The following is a 15,906-nucleotide window of genomic DNA, read 5'->3' on the forward strand; positions in this document are numbered from 1 at the left end:
AGCTTTGCTTGCATTTAGTTTCAGTACCAAAAGTCATTAAAAAAAGTTACAGCTGGGACATACTTGGCAGCAATTTGCTTTGCCCTAGGAAGGTCAGTTAAAAAGAGAAGCAATTATTAGATTGCTTAAAGAAATCAATCAGTATTGTGGTGCACCTAACCGACATAGTTCAGGAAACATATTTTAGTTTTATTTCTATTGATTGGTGGAGGTAATATATAATTGTGACAAATGGCAAAGGAGTTAAAAGATCAGATGAACTGCTGAGGGATTGCTGCCTGATACACATTCCTAAAGCAAAGACTGTGATTACATCTTTGTGCAACCCTGGGCAACATGGGAGAGGAGAGGAGAGGAGAGGAGAGGAGAGGAGAGGAGAGGAGAGGAGAGGAGAGGAGAGGAGAGGAGAGGAGAGGAGAGGAGAGGAGAGGAGAGGAGAGGAGAGGAGAGGAGAGGAGAGGAGAGGAGAGGAGAGGAGAGGAGAGGAGAGGAGAGGAGAGGAGAGGAGAGGAGAGGAGAGGAGAGGAGAGGAGAGGAGAGGAGAGGAGAGGAGAGGAGAGGAGAGGAGAGGAGAGGAGAGGAGAGGAGAGGAGAGGAGAGGAGAGGAGAGGAGAGGAGAGGAGAGGAGAGGAGAGGAGAGGAGAGGAGAGGAGAGGAGAGGAGAGGAGAGGAGAGGAGAGGAGAGGAGAGGAGAGGAGAGGAGAGGAGAGGAATGCTTCATAATATGCAAGCCCTCTGACATTAATATGTGCAGAATTAAAAAATATGTGAAATAAGGAAATAACATTAGAATGCAAAGAGAGAGATGGGAGAAATAAATGCCTTTTAGAAAGCGTAGGAAACTGCTTTAGCCAAGACTTTATGAAATTGTGAAACCTTCTAAAAAGGTTTAACTTTTCTGATCAGAAAAATAAATAAATATTGTGCCATTCATTTGCAACACATTAAATCATTAAAGGACTGTTCAGACCACCTTCACAGGACTATTAATTGATGTGGTACAGATTGCAGATTGAAAAGATCAAAGTACATAGATGGTAATTTATAGTTGCTCAGCTGGCTAGTGACAGTTTATTTATCTTTGATGACTCTTACTTGTACAATTACAGGCTCATATCCCAAACTGTGATTTGCAGTGACTGATATCACTTTGATATTAAGTAGAATAACATTCCAATACAAACTTTTTTATCAAAAACATTACCTAGCACCATACATAACAACAAGCTGCTACCCAAGCAACACTCTGTGTTTGTAAGGCCTTCATTTCCAGTTAAGCTATTCAGCTAAGACCAAGGTCTTCCAGATTTACTCCTTGGATGCATCCAAACACTTTGTTATCTTGTCACAATTGACTTGTAGGTCATGCTGGGCACTACAACTCTTAGAGAAGATCAAATAAATAATTTCTGAGAGATTATGACCTTCTTCTTTTCTTTATGACAAAGCAGAAGTGAAGTATGAAGGCATTTATCCACATTAGTCTAGTGAAAAGTCAGTGCAGCAAAATGACCTGTCTAGAGTGGACTCAGAATTTGATATGTCATGTCCCATGGAAATGGTGTCTACAAGTCTCCAGCTGTTACTGAAACCTGAACAATCATGCCATTACCCAAACCTTAGATCTGAACAGTTGAACAGCGATTCTCAGATATTTGTTGCAGTTTATGCATTCTGAAACAAAATATGTAGAAGGCAGGGGAAAAAAAAAAGAATAGCAACTGAAACATTATCAAACATCTTACATATTATCTTCATAACAGGGACCCTGGGTGATCAGGCTTTTCTTTTATTTCCTGCAGATTCTTTGTCTGTGTAATGCCACCAAGATAGTCGCAAATACAGGCACTGTGGAAGTTGTAAAGTTTTTAATTTAGATGAGCTCAGTGCTATCACTTCTGAACTTGGGAAACCTTACTTCTTTTGCAACCTTTCCCTCATGAGAAGAATTTAATTTCTTAACTCTTTTATACCCTTGCTTCTGATAAATTCCAGTTTAGGCAGGGAGAGCTTTGGAACTTTACAGATATAGGAAAAAGAATCATTGAGACTAAAGGTTTTCAATATATTTCTGAATATGTGGAAGTTAAGACATTATATTATTTTAGAACTAGAATCCATGAAATAAAAGTATTAAATACGTATAAGAAATGGTTTAGTAAACTTTCTATTATGAATTTGCTCAATGAAATACAGAACAAGTTAGCATTATTGACTTGTTCATCCAGAGGGTAAAAAAAGTTTTTTCTGTGTACTACTGTTACAGCCTCCTGTAAATCATAACACATACACAGGAATTTTCCAATAAACTACATAGAGATTAGTCACTGTCCTTTTCATAAGGACATAATAATAAGAAACTGTATATGGATAAGAAACTGTACTATGATAGTCATTCTGAGTTTAATCTTCCAAAATCCTAACTGGCTCTGATCTTTAATTAGTAATTAAAAGAAGGAGAGATCACATCCAGTTGAAGAAACTCACAATAAAATGAAAGGTTGTTTGCAATGTAACCTTGAATGTTTGTAATTAATTTAATTGAAAAAACCAACTAAAAAAGAAATCAACAAAAAGGGAAGGAGGACTCATAAGAAGAAGGAAAAAAGATAAGAAAGCAGAATTATGTGTACAGTATTTATACTAGTTAGTATAACAGTGTCAGGAACTTCTGTGGAAAGTACTGGAAATACAAATGTGTATTTCTCAAGATGCAGATAACATTTTGTAAAACAATGTGTTTAAAAAAATTACATTGCATATATTACTCAAGTGAAAGAATCTATTTGCTCAGAGGCTCTGGAAGCAGTACTATTTATTTATCATTTTATTTTGGTGGTTAAATGTTGGCATCTGTTTTGAAAATCTCTCATTTGTTGCTTAAGATTTGTTGCTTGTTTGTTTGGTGTTGTTACTTCTAAATGACAGCATGAAAGGATGAAAAACGTGTAACTGTAATATTTCCACTTGATTTTGTGTTTTGTCTGGACATTGATTGTGCAGACGTGAAAGACAGCTGAGAAGTGTGCTGAAATAATTACTGTGAGAAGAGATGAAACCTGACAGACACAGGATGATTATGACTAATTAATCATAACCATCAACAACTGTAACCATGAACATCCTAATTATTGTGAACTTAACATGCCAAGTTGAATCATATAGTAGCTCTGTAGTTTTCAACATAATCTTGTTATTTTATTCTGTATGTAAATATTTCTTCTAATTCACTTTGATCCAGTACTTCAGGTTTTACGAATGCAGAAATCCTACTGAAGTTCAGGGAGATTTTGATACCCTTTTTTCTCAAGGCTCTGGGGAGAAATAAGCTTTATTGATGATACTGATGGTATTAATTGATGTTGTTGAAACTAGGTGTAACAAAAGGAAAAATTCTTTAAAGCTCTGAATTTCCTCAACCTTCCTGGAGTATTCCTCCATGAAAGATTAGATTGTAGAAAAAATGAGTAGTTAGACAAGACAAAACATTGGAAGAAGCATATCAATTCATAATTTACATAAAGCTGTGTAGGATCACAAGTAATGAATGCTTTAGTTGAAATGTAGTATTCCTTTTTTAAAAGTACAGCATGGTAAATAGTGAAATAGTATTTTTTTTGTCTTATATAAAAAGTTCAAGTTTTCAAATTAATAATAATTAATAAATATGTATAATCCAATTTGGGAAGGAAATTAAAAAGAAAAAATAATTTTAATTCATTTTAAAGCAATCCAGGATTCTATAAATCAGTTTAGGAAATAGCTATATATATGAACAACTGAAATACAGTACAATCTAATAATAACAAAAATAATAACGTTGACAACAACAATCCTAATTGTAATTAAAAAGGAGAAAACAGGAAGGGAGAAAGAAACATAACCCAGAAGAAGCCAGTGATGCACAGTGCAGTTGTTCACCACTCGCTGACTGATGCCCAGCCCGTGCCCCAGCAGCGACCGGTGCCTCCCGACCAACTCCCTGCGGTTCATACACTGAGCAGGATGCTCTGTGGTATGGAATATCCCTCCGGCCACTTCGGGGCAGCTGTCCTGGCCGTGCTGTCTCCCAGCTCCCTGTGCCCTCCTCACTGCCAGAGCATGAAACACTCAAAAGTCCTTGAGTAAAAGTAATCACTGCTCAGCAACGACCAGCACATCAATGTTTTGCCAACATTATTCACATAAATCCAAAACACAGCACTGCACCAGCTACTAAGAAGAAAATTAACTCTATTGCAGACAAAACCACGACACTAGGATAGTTAATTATCATTGTATATAATAGAATGTATTGGCCACATTTATGGATTCATGACTTCACTGTGATAGGAAATGTAGAAAGTATAAAAAATGTTTCTACTTACAAGGTAAAACAGACATAGTTATGACATACAATTACAATGAAGAACAATAAACAGTAAACCAGGTATTTTTAAATTGTTGACATTGATAAAAATTATAAAAAGAGAGATATGTTATTAAGGACAGAAAAATGTTCATTGATTTGACTATTTATCTGCCTTTCATAGTGAAAATTTAGTTCAGGACTAATTAATTAATAGCGTATACATAAAATTTCATGCTGACACCATGGTAGATAAAAAATTATTTTGTTTTTGCAAGAATACATCCATGGAGCACCATTAGTCAAAGATTCTTTTTTTTTTTCCTGAGAAAAAAATAACTTGTAGTACCTGACAAAGATTCTGAAGATGTTAGTCTAAACATAAGTACAGTATCTTGTGTCTCCTTTCTCTGTTTTTTACGTTTTCAGAGAGGAGTCTTTAAACATTCTCCTGATCTTCTTGTCACCTTTTTACAGCACTCCTTGAAAAAATCTGAATATCCATCCCCTTTTCTTAAAACCCTTTAATGGCTCTGCAGATGTACACAGAGAGAGATTGCTGTCATGCAAACTTGAAGTACATCACTGTTTCTCTATGCTCTCTCTATTTCTGCTTTTGCATAGTAATTTCTCCGAGAAAAAAAAAAAAAAAAAAGACGTTTTTCACATCATGTCAGTCTGATGATCCATGAAGGATTAAAACCTTTCTGGTAATAAATAATAACAGCAGCAATGATACAATAAGCATGATACATCCTAAAATGTTTGAATCTTGCCCTTATTTTCTCACCTAAAAGTCATATGGTAATGTGATTTTTGAAAGTTCAAGATGTATGCTTTTCCCATTATCAATGGTGAGGTGATGTTTCTGTCATGGTGGAAATCTTTTTTCCTGAATTTCCTTTCACGCTTTTTCTAGTGAATAATATCAGTATTAAAAGTTACTCTTAGTTCAAATGAGTGACTCTGCTAGTATAGCTCTATCTACCTAATCTGGTATTCCTAGAAAATAGGTGCATGTCAGTATAAAATAATCTATGAATTCCCTTGGACTTTTGGATATTCTGAGTATTGTGTTTAATTCATCCAATGTAAAAGTTCCTATATACAATAAGACACCATGCTATCTTTTCAATACTCACCTTTTATTCTTCTATAGCTTGTGTTTGTGAGTTATTAAACAGAACATTTATATTTTCCACTGTTCAGAGTGCACAGTCAAACCATGTTTTTGATTTAGGTTATAATGGAATTTTGAAAAACATGTTTTAATGGAATTCTTTTCCCTGTAAATCTTACCTTTTTTAAAGAGCTACATTTCCAGCTCAAGGTCTATTTCCTAGTCCTGTCTTTCAAATCCAAGGAGAGGAAGGCTACCCTCTCTTAGTGACAATGCAATAAATAAGTTTGTCCTTGGCCTGACAGAAGAATCTTACCTTGTGTAGAGCTATTTTTACCTTATTGGAAAGAATATTGCCTGCTTTATACTTGTCTTTAGGTATCTTCAGGATATGCCTTTAAACATTTTAGCACATATCATATTATGTCCATTTTAAACTTCATAATAAATTTGCATATAAAATAGTTTAAACTTACAGAACCGAGCTGGCAGAGGACATTGTTCTGCACCAATCTAATTTCTACTTTAAAGCTAAATTGACTGGTTTAAGTCACTGATAATGAGGTACAGAGCCTTTTACAGCTTCCATGCTAGGTTACCAAGCAATAATTGCCTACAATAAAAACAAGATCTGTTTTTCATCTTTAATTTGATCCTAATTTCATAGCAGTTATCCGTCGACTGTTGACTGGGTCACAAAAACCTGTTGCCCCCATTAGCTGCAGCAAACTGATGAGCACAGTGAATGAATGATCCCTCCTGCGCATACCTAAAATGCAAACTGCAGTGAAGGTGACTTGGAAGGCCATTAAGTGATAAAAACTGCTCCAACTTTTGTAAAAGTCCTTCTGTCAATGGCAGAATATTTCTCCTTTTCTTTAAATGTTTATTTTGTTGTTAGACCTGCAAAATTTTTTAGTTGCTTCAACTGCCTTGAGGTTTTTCTCATTTATTTCCCTTTACTCCTTTCACTTTCTGCAGAAGTGTTTCATTTTCTGCTGAGTCTTATTAAAACCGATAGTTTTGTGTTGCTGTCATTCTTCCACAATGCATATCAATACAAGGTGTATGTCCTGAGAGAAACCCATTCTTTAGCTTAAATTTCCAAGGAATGGGAATAGCCACTGTGGAGAGAGCTGCACTACCTGGCAGCTCCTTTGGATCAGATATATGAATGGTTTTTCCAGGTTTATAACTTCTCTCAAAGATCAAATACTACACTGAGCTAATGTAAATACGCTTGCAGTGTAAATTTGACATTCAGAAAGCACTGCACCAAACCCATTGGATTTAATATCTGGCGTCATCAGTAACCCTGGAATTTCTCTACTATTTCCCTTTAACGGTGGAGACCACTTCTGTCTCACAGGTTGTACACTAGTGACACTATATAAAATTTTTTAATTTAATCATTTCTTAGCAGTAGAGGAAATTCCGTCACTCCTGCCACATGCACTCCAACTGAATTTGTTTTGTGTGTTTTGCATGTTTTGCATACATATTGTTAATAATAAGTTACAGTAGACATGGTGTCTGGCACTTTATATTTTTGCAAAGTGGACAATGCTGTTTCTTATGTTAAAGAGTATGGGAGTTGTGTAGCTGAACCCCAGGAACTGCTTTAAAAATAAAACAGTATGTGTTATCATTTCTGCCACTAGCACTGAGATAAGAGCAAATTAATCTTTCAGGGCAAAAGATGAACACCTATGGAGCACAAGAAGGCATTTTCTTATCAATCAACTATACCCATCATAATAAGATGAAGGACAGACTCATTCTGTGTGGGGCATTCTGACATGTCACATGTGTTACAGGTTTATACTGCAGCAAGAATACTGCACCAAAGGCTGGTGTGGCTGTGTGAGAGGTTACTGTTCTCACCTCTAAAGCTGGATTCTGTCAACCCTTTCTTTTGTTATCTACCACTTCAGAGTTTTAAAGTGAAATGAAACGAGTTTGTATAAATTTTTGGTAGCAGCCTTATTTTTTCACTCTGAATAGATATAAAATGGCTAAGATTTGCAAGAAAGTAATTAAATTATTCATTAATTTGATTTTTCCTTATTGTGCTTATTAGTTTAATGTGGGGGAACTACAAGCATGATGCTTAACCTTTCCTTCCTTTTAAGCTTTTCTACATTTATTTGTTTTGAAGATAAATTCCTTCTTTTGTACCTGCTAATCCTTTTTCTGCTGTATGCTAAGAAGAAATCCAGTTCAGAACCAGCAGATAGTCATAAAGAGCTGAAATTCAAAGCTCTTTGATACTTTCCTCATTTAGTTTGAAAATAATTGTTTTGAACAAATAGAAGCTTGAGTCATACATAGTACTTTTATTTTAAAATAGGAAAGAATATTTTTGTTTTTCATTTGATTTTAAAAATATATATATATTTTCCATCACAGTGAGCATTCAAAGCAGGAAATGGGAAAAAAAGATATCCTAAGGTTGCTTTAACTAATAGAAAATAGCATTTAATCACCTGAGGACTTAACTAAGAAGAGTTTCCATTACAAGATGTTCTCCCATCCAAACTTTTCATGCAGGAATGTACCAGCCCACTATTTTCTGAACACAAAATAATAATTACTTTCCTGCAGAATATGCTGTCAGGTAACATGCATTAGGAGACACTTTCAAGAGAAATTACACCAGAATGTATTATAATCCATGGCATGCTTATTTTAAAATGCAATACAATATTTAAATTCTTAATTATGTATTGACTAGCAAAATTTTTCAAAGCTGTGTAATGTAATTCTAAATAAAAAAGAAAATTCTACTGGACCTTACATACCTTTTCTCTATTCAAACATGATACCTACTTCTGAAATCAAATCACTAATTTTGGCCAAAGACAGCACAAATTTAAATGTATTTAAATTTTCGCATTCCACCTGTGTCCAAAACATAATTTAGGAATGAGAAAAAAAAAAATCAACTCAAATTACTTTTGAAAATCATTGAACTTCAGTTTTATACTCTACTAGGTCTGGAGGAAGATGTGGAATTTCAGTATCTGACAGAGAAATGCCCACTGAGCACAGTTAAGATAGGAATAATTCTGCTCCACCTGTTCAAACTGTTTGGTGGTGTCTGACTCATCCCAGCACTTTGGTCTGCATGCAGAAATTAGGGGATATGGCTACAGGTCATTCAATGCCAGTTAGAGAAGCTCCCACTGGCCCAATCTACTCATATTTCTGATCCTCATTTAATGCTTGCTGAAGCTCCTGTATCCTTTTCAAAGATATCTTGTTGCTGCTCTCTTCACCTTGATCCACATCAGACAGAAATGTCTCTAGAAATGTTCTCCCTGAGAGAACAGAGGTTTTAAACACCATCACTGGCTCTGAGGAATGGGTGAAGACACCAATCTGATGGCAGACTTGAACTTTCATATCTCTTCACTACAGATATAAATGTTAACTATCCACCATAAACATAAATCCATATTCGGTGTTCTGTGTGGTAAATGGAATAATAGGATCTTCTGGTTGAGAGGCTTTAAATAATCACAGTGAATGTTCATACCAGTTCTCTACAGCTTTATTCAAAAATTTTTGTTCCAATAGTGAAATATTTCTTACTGCCCTGATGGAGGGTAACTTTTGGAGGGAAAATATGTTTACCCACAACTGGTTTGGGCTTATAGTACCAAAGAAATCACAAGTATTTGAAAGAGTAAATGTGCTATAGAGTAGATTTGGCTTTAGAACTAATGTGTTGATTTTCCTTTCTGCCATCACCATGTGCTGTGTGCATTGTCCAAGTGGTGTCTGCAACATCATCAGTCTGGATGTTAGCCAAGGTGTTCTCTCCAGTTTTATTTCTTCCTTTTCACTGTGTATGAATCCCTTCTACCGAGGGAGAATATCAAGCAGAATATAGTAAAAGGAAATAAAAGCACTATTAAATGTATTTGCGAATGGCATATATATATTGTCTGCCACTATTTTTTAATACTGTATGCAAGTGCACTAAAAAAGGAATAAAGTGCTGATGCAACATGGAATTTTTTGTAATGGAAATAGAGTTATTTTCCAGGCCCTCCTACTATAGATCAAGATATGAAAAAAGGAGCAGTCAGCTTTAAAAGAGGAAATAAAATATAAGCCACAGTAGCCACAAAATTTAAAATCTTTGGTATGTAACAAAAATGCTCTGTTCTTTTGATAGATCTGGGGAATTTTAGCGGTCGGACAAGAAGTGCTGTATCTGTACGTGAAGGTCAAGGAGTTGTTCTGATGTGCTCCCCTCCACTTCATTCTCCAGGTACAGTAGGCTGCAGCCTGTATTCATGCTCCTCCTTTACAGTTTCCTCATTATTGGATGCCCAGGATTTTAGCTACAATATGTATTTGATTTTGGAACGTCAAAGATGAGATATCCACCATTCTTCTGACAGTTTTTGGAGTACCAAAGGACTAATTTAAGCTCATGTATTGCAAATGCCAATGAATGAGCAGCAGAGTTTCTGGCATAGAACTTGAATGTAACAATGGCCTGTGGTGAATATGCTGCCTTGAGGTCACAGAAAATTGCTTTTAGTGTTTAGAAGCCTTCAGAAATTGCTCCAAATTCCAATGTCGTCATACTTCTATTGCATACAAATTTTATTTTCTTTTGATTAGTAGAGACATTATTTGGTTGCTTCCTTTCACTTTATAACTTAGTTTCATAAAACTGCATCATTGCTAAAAGTCGGAATTACCATAAATTCTATGAAATGCCTGTGGATTCCCAAATAAAAACATACGTATTCCAGAGAGGTTACTTTTTTGCTTTTCAAACTGACACTCCTGCAAAATCTGTAGACATCTAGGTATATCCTTATATTTGCATGTCATATAACACCTGGAGACACGATGCTAGCCAGAGCATCTTGTTTTTCAGTAGATGCAGTATAGCCTATCTTTTTCTTCTCTGGGAAATTATGTCTGTACTGAGGGGATTTTTCTACTCCAAATTTTTGGCCTGAAGAAAAGTAACATTGCAGATGGAAGATCTGCAGAAAATAAAATCTCCTCTGAGTTTCTATTAGAGAAATGTGTTCAGTATCTATTTATTCTGTCAGGATTGTTATTACTGTATTACAGTTATCAATGCCATCTCTCTGCTTTTCTCTCTTCTGAGCAGATTCTCTTGTGGTTGCCTCTACAATCTCTTTCTCAGTTTGACACTGCAGTCTATATGATGCAATTGAGTACATGATGTTAAGGATAGATAGTGATAAGTAAACTGAGAGGGAAAAGATGTAGGCAGAAAAAGTGAGCTATGGTTTCAGCATCATAGCTGAATTTCATTTCCCCAAAACAAACTGAGAGTGAAAGAATAGATTGATATCAATCAAGAGTGAAATTTTCATACACCTTTTAACAGCTGCCATTCCACAAAATACATTTTTATATATCATCACACTATTTAGAATTATTTTCCTGAAATTATGCTTCTGAGTTTTATTTAGTCAGATTTTAACCATGTTCTACTGCAACATAGATGTTGCCTTTGATGGTGAAAACAAGTACTTTCCTTTTTCGTCACTGGGACAGAAAAACCCCGGCTGTGGAAACTACATTGCTCAAAAACAACATTCAATTGTTTTAATTTATATTGTTCGAGTACCAGTAGGCTATGCCAGCAGGAAAATTACTTCCAAAAAATATTTTTATCCTCTGTTGACATAATTTTTTCACCGTAACTAAGCCAGAAAAGGTCCTACAGAGTGGTGGAGTAATCTACAAAAGCTGAAAAATTGCACTGATATGCAGATGCAAACACAAGCTCCTATCAATGGGAAAGGGATTTGGCCTCCCTTCCTTTTGTTCATTACATAATGCAAGCAATGCAGTTCTTCATCCAAAGAGCTGTCAAGCACTGGAACAGGCTGCTCAGGGAAGTGGTGGAGTCAATTCCTGGAGGCATTTAAAAACTGTGTAGATGTGGCTCTTAAGGACATGGTTTATTGATGGAACTAGTGCTGGTTTAATGTGTGGACTTAATGATTGTAGAGGTCTTTTCCAACCTAAGTGACTGTGATTCTATCACAGGCAATTTACTTCCAGCTCCCTACTTGCAAAGTACTGGGGGCCAGTAAATTCTTGTGATACTGCAGTGGGACTGCAAGTGGCATTAATACAATGGCTGGACTCTCCCTGGAAAGTGGAGAGCTACCTCCACAGGCCTAGTGGTGTTTCGAAAATAAATCCAAGTAAAAAGGTCTTTTGCCAAGCAGAGGTAATTCCAGGATTTGTGTGCAGGAATATCTAAATTTTTTTTTAAGCATTCAATTTCTCAGTACTCCCATTTTAGTTTCTGTGTCTGATTTGCAAAGATCGTATTATCTTCTAAATAGCCCTATGAAATTTTGAACATTAAAATCACCCAGGAAACAAACATTCAAGTGGGTCCTAAGATGTTATAGTGGATATGTCTAAGCTAAAGTGTATTTGGAGCATGTTTGCAATGTGTGAACATCTCAAATTACCAAGACCATGAGTTATGGAAGTGTTTTTGATGATAGAGAATTTTTTGTGGATGAACATTGCAAGCTTTGCGATATTGATTTATTCACATTGATCAGCACCTTTAGAAATAATTTTCACTTACTTATCATGGGAGATAAATCCATGATACAATATCAAGCCCAATAATTCTCCACAACCTCGTAAGCAATTTTTCCTTCAACAGAATCCCATTCCTCAATCTCTCCAGTCAATAACTGCATATGAATTTGCCCAAGAACTTCAACTTGAGCCCTTTTAGACAATGGCATTATCAGTGTGGGAAAAGAAAGATGACTTAGTGGAAGAACACCGTATTAAGAGAGATATAGTTTTATTAACATGTTTTCTAATGGAAAATATAGTATATACTTTTGATTAAATAGTACCTACATTCTATTCTTACAGAAAACAATTTCAGAAAAAATCTGAAAGCCTTTACAAAGCACTACGGACTGAAAAAAATACTCAACTAATATCTTTTGACGAGATTTTAATCAGAAAGGCAATTTCATATGCATATAGACTTGATTTATGTTTATTTATGCTGTGATATATTATCAAGAGGTAATGCATTAAACATACAAACATACATAAACTTGTGATGTATTTATATTGTCCATATATATGTGAACAGGCTTTCATTAGATTGTTGTCCAAATATTTCACAGAGAAAATAAGGGGGAATGTGGGGTGGTAAGCACACCTGAAATACATTCTGAATATTGCCATGCAAATTCAGATGAGAGGGAATTATCTCTTTAGTTTAATAAATGAGATTTTTAAGTTATTGCCATCTTTGCTGAGAAATAACAAGGCAACAAACTGAGGGAAATTTTTTGGAGACACATTATCCACTGCTTCAAAATGGTGAAGAAAATATATATTCAATGAAAAGATTTTTCTGCCAATTCCTTATGTCAAACAACCACCAAGAGATTGTCACCTCCTGCTTTTCCTGGACCATTGCTCATAAAAATTGCTGCCTCTAACTTCCTTGGGAGTCCTGTATCATTTTGATGTGCCTACTCCAGAAGCTTTCCCACTAGCGCTGTTTTTGTTGCTAATCCTTAACTTGTCCCCTGTGAAATATATTAAATGTGGATAACTTGATCATTCATAAACATAACACTTTATCTTTTTTTCCTTCCACAAACACTATATCTGATTCTTTCCAACTAGTTTTCTCCAAGAGTGGTTTCCTAGGCAGTTAACTCTTAGTTGTCCTTGCAAAGCAAGAATTACATTAATTACTGACTGCTTAAATAACAAGCTTTGTTTGATGTTTCCAATTTAAACTGCTGCTACTGTTTTCTTTCCATAAACAGGATTATGGTTTTTCATTGTGGTATTCTAAAGGATGTAAATATAGGGTTTTATTCAGTCATTTAATCATCTTAATTACAAGGTTTACCATACCAAGATTAAAAATGAATGGAAGTTTTCATCCAGATTTACATGTTTCCATCAGAATAAATACTTTCAGCTGAGCTTTTTAAGGCTTTTATTCAGGGCTTTCAGTATGAGCTTAATGGAGAACGACTATTCCCATTGTTAGAATGAGCAGAGCTCTGATGCACACAGAGGAAGGCAGATGTGTGCTCCATCCTGCCTCAGAGGGATGCTGCTGTCTGGAGGGAGCCCTGCTACATAATCTATCTGCAGCATGTAACATCTGTAGAGATGTTAAACTAACTTTTTTTATCTCTTTCTAAAGGACAAAACTGATCTTAAAAAGTTTGGAAACTGTGCTGTAAGCTGCATCTTTTATACATTCCCTTGATTGTTATAAAACTGTACTTTTCATGAGAAATGTTTCATCAAAGATGATTAATGCCAGTGTCATGGAGATCACAGTCTTTCCATCCATGTCTGGATGTATGTGGGCTAGAAATTTTTGTCCTGTTCTTCTATTACCTACACAGTTGTCTTGGTTTTCATATTAATTGGAGAAACTCACATAAAATAAAGTTCATTGAAATCATTCTAAGCTCCTACTTGTGTGTACTTCAGGCATACTCAGAAATCCACTTTGGAAGTAAACAAAAACCTATCACTTCTTACTGTTCAGGGTCTGCTAAAGGGATCTGAAAGCTACATTTGCATTAAATCCACAGCTTTGGACTGCAGTTTTACTACCAGTTGGAAACCAAGTCCAACTGAAGTGCAATATAGCTTTAGAACTCCCCTGATTTGAGCACTGAGCAAATTATACATAGAAATAATAAGAGAGGCTCGAAATCACCTCATTCAGGTAGAGAATGGTAAGTAGACATCTTCAGGCAAATTAGTTATGATAACAAGATGGTTATATTCGGGCTGGACTGTTCTCAGTGTGCTTATTAACTTGTTTACAGGCAATTGGCTCAGGTATCTGCATGCAGTACACAGCAAATTCTGTTCTGAAGGGGTCCATGCACCCTCTGGATCTCAATTTACTCAGCTGATTTTGGGACTACAATTCTCAGATATCTGTCTATATGTAGCTGAAGGTCACAAGGTTATTTTAAGGCTGTGGATTAAGTCCCAGGATCCAGACACCAAATTGTGACATTTCAGTCCACAATATCAAAGAACTTCTGTTCTATATGTAGATCTAGCCTTTACCAGTTTCTTCAAAATCACAGGAAGCCTTCAATATCTTAGATTTCCAATGTTCCAGCCCTCTCTAGGCATGAGTGGATGTACTTCATCATGCTAACTTGTCAGTACAGGTGAGATTTCTTCCTGACCAGGGCTTATACTGTATTAAAAAATATTATGCATTAAACAGTAAAGCAACATCCAGATTTTTTTCTATTACATGTTTGGTTTTTTGTTGTTTTTTTCAAGTTTGAATCTTCAAGTCAACTTTAGCATAGAAAGCTAAATAATTTGCTTCTAGAGGAGTCCGATATGTTGGTGAAAGTGATATCTCTTCTTTTTCCTTGAGATCAAGGTAGAATTGTTTTGCTGGTACCTATCAAAGCACTGGTCACTCGCAGTTTACCAAAACAGCTGGACAGGTCATGCCTCTAACCATGACTCTCCCATAAGCTAAACAGAACTAATTAACCACTCAGTACCTTCTCTCAGTTTGTAGAGGTCAATATGTATGAAGCTGGTGATGGCAAGTAGAACATTTCACATTCAGTGTAAACAATTATCTCTTCCCAGCTGCTAGACCTGCTGAGAAGGCAGAGCTGTCCAATACTCCAGTATACTTCCTCTTCTGCTAACAAAAGTGAGCTTGAGAGAAACATTGATGTTTGGGGGTCGGGAGACTTTTGTAGTTGTTGTTTTTATTGGTTTTTCCCCTTAAAACTTATATTCCTGGTATCCTAAACTTCACCAGCTGTTGACCTGTACTAAGGGGCTCTCTATGGACACTATAGAATACTCAGCTCTGTTTTGTTTTACTCATAATAGCATGCCATAGTTTGCTCTTCATTCATTTTAATTCCTAATAGTAGCATGTTGCTGGGTATCAGAAATAGGCCACTTAAGTAACAGTAGCAGAAAATAATTGCTTACTGCACAGGACAGAAAGGTTTATTTAACAAAAACTTATGTCACATATAAAACGCAAGATGACAACTTTTTTATCTCTACTTTGCATGTTGATAACTTATAAATTATCTATCCAGAGTGCTTTAAAACCTCCGTTTGAGAGCCACATGTCTCAAAGAAATGAGTTAGATATCATGAGCTGAAGGGTTCCTGAATTTCCCTATTAGACAGTGTTATAGCCTTGTGATGATTAGTCTTCCATGGGTAACTTGAATAAACCTTAAATTTTGCTTTTCAATAATGGGTGAATAAAAAGCATTAGAAGACAGATTCTGAGATCCTTAAACTTTATATTCCTGTCCTAATTCTGCATTAATTTCATAGGGTCATTTTATCTCTTCACACATAACATTTTTGCTTGGAAGAATCACAATGATGCTTC

General features: G+C 35.7%; 1 protein-coding gene across 4 annotated transcripts in view; it reads left to right on the forward strand.

Annotated features, from left to right (window-relative positions):
• The window catches only part of CNTN5 (contactin 5), a 609,016-nt gene that overhangs the window by 411,443 nt on the left and 181,667 nt on the right, over positions 1 to 15,906 (forward strand). For all 4 annotated transcript variants that reach the window (XM_088159402.1, XM_088159404.1, XM_088159405.1 and 1 more), the window contains one exon: positions 9,652 to 9,747. In XM_088159402.1, coding sequence (XP_088015528.1) covers positions 9,652 to 9,747 — 96 coding nt within the window. The remainder of the gene's footprint in view (positions 1 to 9,651; positions 9,748 to 15,906) is intronic.

This window comes from Sturnus vulgaris, chromosome 2 (genome assembly GCF_052056855.1).
Source record: "Sturnus vulgaris isolate bStuVul1 chromosome 2, bStuVul1.hap1, whole genome shotgun sequence".
Taxonomy (NCBI): Eukaryota; Metazoa; Chordata; class Aves; order Passeriformes; family Sturnidae; genus Sturnus; species Sturnus vulgaris.